We start from the raw sequence: 8,511 nt of genomic DNA on the forward strand, positions 1-8,511 counted from the left end.
GGACCTTCCCTGGCAAGGCGGGTTTTGCGAGGATTTCGCCGCCCGCCTAGGGTCCCCTCCGCTCACCGAGCACTCGGAGCCAGGTCCACGCGATCCCGCTGCCCATGGGGAAGGTGGCGAACTGGCAGGAGTAGTTGGCCTGGTCCTCGGCGCGCAGCTCGGACACCCTGAGCGAGGCGTCCAGCAGATCCGCGCTCGCGAACCTGATCCGCTCCGGCTCCGCCAGGCTGGGGCCCCGCGTCGGGTGGCGGACCGCCACTTTGTGGAGGCCTCCTTCTGAGTCTTGCCGCATCCACGTCACTTGGGTCACCTGCGCATTGGGCTCCAGAGGCTGCAGGTGGCAGGGCAGTAACAGAGAGCCGTTCAGGAGGCCGCTCACCTGAGCAGGTGCCTGGACCACGACAGTCCCTGTTCCTGCAGGGAAACCAAGAGCACCTTTATAAATGGGGACACTGGCCCAGAGGTCTGCTCCCTCTCACCGCCGGGCCAGCGGGAACTGGAACCTGGGCTGTCTGTAGTAAGGCGCCAGATCCTATAGGAAAATCTTCTCTGTGCCCGCCCAGCACACAGTAGGTCCTCAGCATGTGCTGGCCCTTGCCGACATTAGTAAACATAACGCTATGGATTCTTCTTAATAATAATAAGGTCAGTGCTGGCTCAGAGGGCTGGGGGAGCAGGAGGGGACAAGAGGCAAGGGAACAGAGGGGCCTGCAGGAGCTCCAGCTCCGACATGCACAAGCTGTGGGGCCCTTGTGCAGGTGGATTCAGGCCTCTGAGCCTCAGTTTCCTCATCTGTAAAATGGGTGCTATCGTTTGGATCTCAGGACTCCCTCAAAGGTCCATGTGGTCAAGGCTGGGACCCTTTAAGAGGTGGGGCTTAGTGGGAGGGCTTTAGGTCATTGGGGGTGTGCCCTTGAAGGCCATGGTGGGACTTTAGTCTCTTTTTTCCTCCCCGACTGGAGTTTAGCTCCACTACTCGCTCCTGCTATTATATGCTGCCTTGTCACCAGCCCAAAACCAACTAATCAGTGATTGAAACTTCCAGAACTGTGAGCCAAATAAACCTTTGCTCTTTAGAAGGTGATAATCTCTCCAGGTAGGTGGCACACACCGGTGGCTCAGAAGGCTGAGGCAGGAGGATCACAAGTTCAAAGTCAGTCTCAACAACTTAGGGAAGCCCTAAGCAACTCAGTGAGACTGACTCTAAATCAAGTACCAAAAAAGGGCTGGGGACGTGGTTCAGTAGTTAAATGCCCCTGGGTTCAATCCCTGGTAACAACCTTCCCCCCCAAAAAAGAGTTAGATTTCAATAGCACAGTAGCATCTTCCCCTAGAGCAACCTGCACCCCAAAAACTTCTGGAACCTCACAGCTATTCAAGGCAAGATAATGTCAGATTGACACCCCTCAACGACCCCCACCCGGCACAGAAGAAACATATCAATGAAATGAAGCAAGATCATGTCAATAAAGCCCAGACTGTCCCCCCCCAAAAAAAAAAAAAAAAAAAAAAAAAAGATTATCTCAGGCATTTTTTTTTTTTTCCCCTCGACTGAAGGGGTCTGGGACGGATGGCGACTCTGCCCTTGACTTGCTGTGCAGCTCTGGGTCGGTGACTCCCCTCCCTGGCAGGACTATTGTGGGGGATGAAATCGGGCGAGGTGGCCTCTGCTGAAGCTTCCTCCAACCCTCTCCAGAGCCCTGTGTGATACACACTAGAATTTTCGTCCCTTTAAGAGAGGGGAAAGCCGGGCTGGGAGGGTGAAGTCACTTCCTGGGGTTAGACACGGGCAGAGCCTGGGCTGGGAGCGGGTCGGTGGGCTCCACGCTGCACCCAGACCATCCTGGCGCTGGGGCGGGCGGCGAAATCCTCGCAAAACCCGCCTTGCCAGGGAAGGTCCTCCCCGCCCCCGCGGCCACCACTCAGCAAGTTCACTTTCCCACGGTCATACAGGTATTAGATCCCAGCCGCTGAGGTCTGAACCCAAGCGGACTGACTGAGAGCTGCGGCGCCAGCACCCGGCACCCTCCCCGACACACAGCAGGTGCTCAATAAAAAAGTGCGGAGAGAGTGCCCCGATTCTATGAATGAATGAATCCCTGACTGGCCAGGGTCCCGGGGCAGCGCCGGTGCCGCCGTCTCCCAGGTCAGCCCTCTCGGTGGTCCTGGCCGCTGGCTGGCCCGGGCTTGGCGATCGGGAGCCGGAGGTCACCGCCGTGAGTCATCCTCCTTTCCCGGAGTCGGACTCCGGTTTCGGGAATCTCTGAACTCCACCCCGCCCCTGTCAGGGCGGCTCAGAGGGGGGTCCTGCGGGGGTCCCTATTCCTTCCAGCCCCGGGGCGGAGGAGGTTGCGTGGCAGAGGGTCGGTGCCTGCAGCCTTCGGAGGCCCAAGAGGCAGACAGCTGCGGGGAGCGGGGCGGGGGCTGGGTCGGGACCGCGAGCGGCGCAGAGGTCACTCACCGGCTCCCCAGGTCGCCCAGGACAGCGCCAGCAGCGCCAGGGGTGAGACCATGTTGGTTCCTCGGTGTCGCAGGCCCAGAGCGCCGCTGCGATCTGCGGGTTGGACTCTGGCTGCTCCTCCGCGGACGTCCGAGGTAGCGACTGGGAGTCAAGCGTCGGAATGCCCTAGGCACCGCCCACCTGAGGCGCCAGCTGCGGAAGGGGACGTCCCACTTCTCCGGTGCCCGGCGCCGCCGCGGGAAGGCGCGTCCTCTGCGCAGGCGTGAGCCACCTGGAACTCGTGACAGCCCTGGAGGTGGGCGCTGGTCCCACGACGCTTTCGTTGGGAGGACGTCCATCTTACAGGGGAGGAAATCGGGGCAGGCAGAGACATACGGCGATTTCCTTTTTTCCCTTTTTTGGTACCGCGGGTTGAACCCAGGGGCCCTTAAGACTGAGCCCCATCCTTAGCCCTTTTCTATATTTTATTTAGAGACAGGATCTCACTGAGTTGCTTAGGGCCTCGCTAAGTTGCTGAGGCTGGCTTTGAACTCGGGATCCTCCTCCCTCAGCCTCCCGAAGCGCCGGGATCACAGGCGTGCACCACTGCACCTGGCAGATTCAGCAGTTTTCTAAAAAGTCTCCGCTGCTCAGTGGCAGAGCTGAAATTGGAACCCGTAACTGGGACAGATCCGAGCTCTAAATCGCCCCTGATCTTCCACTCATCGGGGACCCACGGGCTGGGGAATTAATTAGGCAGATCTGGGCACAAACGCACAAATCGGTTCTCTTGGGCCTCAGTTTTCTCATTTTGAAATGGAGCATGGTGATGGTGCTTCACAACCACTTGTAAGGCTTGGGCAGGAAGCTGCCTGGCCGGATTCCTGGCCTGGAGTCGGTACTCCAGCAGCCGCAGCAGCAGCAGAGACAATGGTTAACATTGTTGCTTTACAGCCATCGGCAGGAAGCTCCTATTTAGCACAAGTGAAGCCCTGTGTTCAACCCAGCACCAAATAAAATACCGACCATGCTCACCAGAGAGGTGGCTCGTTTGTTCTTCATCCAGCCTTAAGTCATTGAGCCAGCCATTATCCCCGGCACTGGCGCGGTGGGGGGGGGGGACACAGCAGAAAATAATACAGAGAAGAAGTTCTGCCTTCCTGAAGCCCCAGCCTAGTGGACAGAAATGGATCAGAAAGGTAACAGTTCCACGGAAGCCCTCAGGTCCCAAGGCCATAAAGATTGTGGAGCCACAGAGCCAGGTAGGGGGCTGGGGAGGCAGGGAGGGGGGGAATCAGAGGCAGGGACTAGGAGATGGGGGAGGGAGAGAGGGAGATAGATGACACAGAGGATGAAGACCAGAGAAAGGACAGAGAGACCAAGAGAGAGAGGTGAGGAGAGCAACACCCAGCAGAGAGAGACAGACCCAGAGAGCCCGAGAGGTTTCCTGGTCCCCAGGGGTGTCTGTCTTGGCCAGAGTCCCCATAAGTCCCAAGCAGGTCTGGTCGTCTTTTGCAACATCCCTATGTCATTCTTGAAGATTCCTCTTTTGAGTTTTGTTTACTTTGGGGGATTTGGTCCCTGGACACCCTCTGCCTTGATTTTGATGCCCACGGGTGGCCTGAGTCCGTGGACCTGGCCGGGCAGCTCTCAGCCTGACACACCCGGGTGAATTTCTGGATGGAATCACAGAGGCGGGTCTTGGAAATCTCTGAATTTTCTAACGTCCTTGTTCTGCTGAGATATTGCCAAATCGGGAAAGTGTGGCCGCTGTGTTCCTCTTCTGGAGCGTGCTGTCACTGTCTGGGGTTACCCCAGCTCCCAGGCTCCCTGCTACAGTGGCTCTGCCTCTCCCGGAGCTCTGGGGGGTCAGAGGCTGGCCCTCGCCTGTTGATGTTTGGGCTCCACGTTTGAGGCCCCCTCACCTCATGCTCTGTCGCTTCCCTTTGTGTATCTGTTTCTTGGTGACAGGAATGGGGTCTCGGCCCTAAAATAGACCGCTGAAGCTTTGGTCTCTTAGTCCCAGAAGCTCAGAAATGGGTGCATGTCAGGGTTAAGGGTCAGGAATGGGGTGGAGGTTGAGAAGGAGTCAGAGCGGAGGTCAAGAAATGGGAGGGTCTCAGGGAGGGGGCTAGGATTTTCGTAGCCGATGTTCCTGAGTAAAATGAACAAACAAATTGGGTCAGCAAATAGCCGAGAAGGTCAAAGGCCCATGTTGTCAGAATGGCTATATTAAACGTCTTACTTTGGGTCTGGTTGAGTGTGGGAGGGGCATCAGTGGAAGGAGATTGCTGCCTGGTGGGAGGGGCATTTTGAGAGGAGGAAGCTGAGCGGCTCCCCCGGCAACCTCTCCCCACCTCTGAGCCCGAGGGGTGATCAGGGAATCATTGAAATGACCCTTCTTTGGCTCCCGCAGCTCTGTGGACTCCTCCAGCTTGGGTCTTTTGTTGCTTGCCTTCATCTGGTTCAACACAGATTTATTGAACACCTACTATGTATTGGGATCTATCCCAGGTGCTGAAGACACCACAGGAGTATGTCCCTGCCCCGCTGGAGGTCCCATGCTGGGGTGGGAGGTGGAGAGAGAGAGAAAGATAAGATAGACTGGTGCTTTGTTGGAACCTGGTAAAGGCCACTGAGAAAAATAAGACAGGGTGAGCACACAAGGGAGGATTCCATCAAATAAATGCCTCTGAGAACCAGGATTCCATCTGGTCATCAGCTCAACAACACTGGCAGCCCGGCATGGGGAACGACCCCTTAGGCAGGTCTGGTGGAGGAGGTGAGTGGTGAAGGGCACCTCATCACCTGGCTCCAGAGGAATTAGAACCAGTTTTCAAGGTTATGGAATTAAGACAACAGAAAGTTGAGGATTCAGCTCAGCCTTCAAAGGCTGTGTGACCAGCAGAGACGGCAGGAAGCCAGAGCCCAGAAATGCAGGGCCATTAAAATCAAACCCATGAGGCAGGACAATGGTCTGCCCTGTTCTGAAATTATTTTATGACCTTTCCCAGATGATAAGGGGCAATTTCCAGGTGGTCAGTGTTGGGAAAAGTATAAACGGCAGCCATACCCCAGAGAAAAACCCCAACATGGCTCCTAAGGACTTCTTCTTCCTACCTTCTTCTTTTCTGCAGTGGCGCAAAAAGTTCCCGCCCGTTTGAACTCTCCTGCCGGCGCCAATTTCAAATCTCGCTGTCGGGGAACCTTAGCCCCAATGAGAACTAATTCCTGGGCTCCGGAGCTGATATCTGAAAGAACTTGCCAATAAACGGGTTGCCTGCCATTTATCTAAGCCCTACCATCTCCCCTTAGTTCTATATAAGCACACAGCTTTTTGCAATAAAATTGGAATTCTCCCGGCGAAGTGTCTTTGCGTGGGGAATTCTTTCAGTCAGTAGCAAGCACCATGAGTAAGACCTTCATTCGCCAAAGTAGCCTAGAGATTCATGGACTTTTTCAGCTTAATAAAAATTGCACCTTGAGTCACAGAATAATGAGCCTGCCTCCCTCCACCAGGCCTGAAGAGCTCAGGTGCAGCCCAAACCCCACTCCTACCTGTGATGGCGTCAACAGACCCCACCGTCTCTCCTACCTGTAGATGCTGTGGAAGCTGCACACTTTTGTCCCTTGTTTGAATCAGCCTGGGATTGCTGTCCCCCAAGCACTGCCTCCTTTGTGCCTGAACATTAGAGTCTTGTTCCTGTGCCATGGTGCCTCTGTCTGAATCTTCTGAGACCATAAGGACCCGCAGAGTTTCCCCCCCAGTACTGGGGACTGAACCCAGGAAGTGCTTTACCACTGAGCCACATCCCCAGCCCTTTTTATTTTTTATTTTGAGACAGGGTCTGGCTAAATTGCTTAGGGCCTCGCTAAGTTGCAGAGACTGACCTCGAACTTGGCGTCCTCCTGCCTCAGCCTCTGGAGCGGCTGGGATTACAGGAGTTCACTGCCACCCCAGCTCGGGGACACTTCCTCTGTGGTTACCCAACATTTTAAACTCTCCTCTTCATGTCCTCCCTTCAAGGCGGAAGTCCCCAAACTCACAGCTCTAGTGTTTCCTGTAGCAAGCGGCCTGGCTGTGGACTAGGTCTCACCAATCAGCTTGCCTCTGGAGATGACAGTGCCAACTGGTAGCCTGGCAAGTGAACGACCCCTTAGGCAGGCCTGGTGGAGGGAGTGAGTGGTGAAGGGCACCTCATCACCTGCCTCCACAGGGAGTCCAGTCACACCTCGTCCATGGGGAACCCTGCATGTGCAACATGGTGGCCCTGTGTCTGGTCCACTGGGATGGGGTTGGGGACAATCCAGTCCAGGACAGCCTCGGGGAGCTGGCAGTTCCCCCTGCGGAGCACCGTCCTGTTCTCCGGTTGTCCCGGGGGTTCTGCAGGTGACCTGTTAGCTCTCCTGCCTCCATCCTTCAGTGCTCTCTATTGCATATAGCCAAGAGTGGGTGGTGGAAGATTCCGGAAGGTCATACCACGGTGGGTTCAGGGAAGGTTTGTGGATAGTCTTATGGTTCCCAGTGATCTGCTGCTCTCCCTGCAGGAGGAGGTCACTGCTCCACCCCCCCACGGACAGCAAGCACCGTCATGTGACTTGCTTAGGCAACAGAATGTGAGCTAAAGTGAGGTCAGCTGATTCCCAGCAGAAGTTCTGAGCCTGAGAAGTTCTTGCTTCATCCATGGTTCTCCTTCAGTCACAATAACTGCCTGTCCCAGAGGGTGTTGCTCCTTCGGCCATGATCCCAGATGATGTCACATGGAAAAGACCCCCGGCCGACCTGCAGTGCACATGAAACGTGGGAAAGGAACTGATCATGTGAGCCCCAGAGATGCTGGGCTTGTTTGTTACTGCAGCAAGATCTAGCAGAAGCTGACATAGAAAAAATCATCACCGAGCCACACCCACAGCCATTTTTATCTTTCTTCTTGAGACAGGGTCTTGCTAAGTTCCTGAGGCTGGCCTCTGTGGGGTCAGCAGGCTTCCCTTCCCCTCCCCTTCCATGGCGGCTGTAGGGGGGGACTTTCCACCTGAACAAGGAGACCCGAAATGGCCAGGGCCAGCCTGCTGTCGGCAGCTGCAGGTTAGATGGCCAAGGCCCTCCCCCTCCAGCTTCCCTTATGAGCATGGTTTCTGCCTTTCCCGGGCCGACGTCCCCGGCCCTCACCCTTTTGGGGACCGGTGACCCTTGCCCGGGAGCGCCCCCAATAAACCTTCTTTTGGGGCCTCCTCTTGTTCTGTGGTCCTGATTTCACGCCCTTTCTGCTTTACATTTGGTGCCGAGACCCGGGAGGAGCTGAAGCCTTCCCCTTGGGGTGGAGGCTGCTCCTCTCCACCACCCGAAGGAACAGGGATCTCTAGACCACCCGCCCTCATCCGATCCATCAGGACGTGGGGTGAGTCCCTTTCTCTTTGATCTTTGACTCCCTCCCGATTGCGATTGCAGAGACTCCCCTCCCGATCCGGCCCCCAGTGGACTGCGGAGCCTCTCCTTCCCTGGCCAGGCCCTGGCTCTCGGGGAGCAGAGCAGGCAATTGCCGTTTCCCTCCCTGCACACCTGGGGTCGGTCGTCATGGGAAACCCAGAGTCCTCTCTGGACCCCGAAACTCCCTTGGGGAGTTTTTTTCCCAAGCTGGGACTTGCTGGGACTTATGCAGTAAATGGCTCCTCTTCTATCCCACAATACACTTTAGATAATGGCTCTGAATGGCCTCCCGAGGGGACTTTTGATTTTAAAGTCCTCACTGATTGGGGCCATTTCTGCCGACAGATGGAAAAGTGGCTGGAGGTTCCTTATGTTCAGGCCTCTTGGGACTCGTGCTCCCCCCTTTCTGCTCCTCTGCTCCACTTTCCAAGTCCTCCTTGCTAAAGAAACTCGTCCTCCCAAGTCCCCTCTGCTCCTGTTGTAGGGACAAACGAGGCAAGGCACCGAAGACAGCAGGACACAGTTTTATTTGGCTGCAGCCAGGTTCAGAGGGCACAGCCTTTGCTGTCATCAATCAATCCCCTGAACCCCGAGTTCAGGGAGTTTCAGGGTTTTATACCCAGCATGTCAGGGGAGGGGCTCC

General features: G+C 56.0%; 1 protein-coding gene and 1 long non-coding RNA gene across 2 annotated transcripts in view; one reads left to right on the forward strand and one right to left on the reverse strand.

The window, feature by feature from the left end:
- Nucleotides 1-2,875, reverse strand: part of LOC107151368 (PVR cell adhesion molecule) — a 12,254-nt gene extending 9,379 nt beyond the window's left edge. The window contains exons 1-2 of the mRNA XM_015496728.2: nucleotides 2,462-2,875; nucleotides 67-414 (exon numbers count right to left, since the gene is read on the reverse strand). Coding sequence (XP_015352214.2) covers nucleotides 67-414; nucleotides 2,462-2,513 — 400 coding nt within the window. The 5' untranslated portion in view covers nucleotides 2,514-2,875. The remainder of the gene's footprint in view (nucleotides 1-66; nucleotides 415-2,461) is intronic.
- Nucleotides 1-8,511, forward strand: part of LOC125612588 — a 20,281-nt gene that overhangs the window by 10,407 nt on the left and 1,363 nt on the right. The window contains exon 2 of the long non-coding RNA XR_007343031.1: nucleotides 6,042-6,046. This is a non-coding gene — a long non-coding RNA (uncharacterized LOC125612588). The remainder of the gene's footprint in view (nucleotides 1-6,041; nucleotides 6,047-8,511) is intronic.

This window comes from Marmota marmota, unplaced genomic scaffold (genome assembly GCF_001458135.2).
Source record: "Marmota marmota marmota unplaced genomic scaffold, marMar, whole genome shotgun sequence".
Lineage (NCBI taxonomy): Eukaryota > Metazoa > Chordata > Mammalia > Rodentia > Sciuridae > Marmota > Marmota marmota.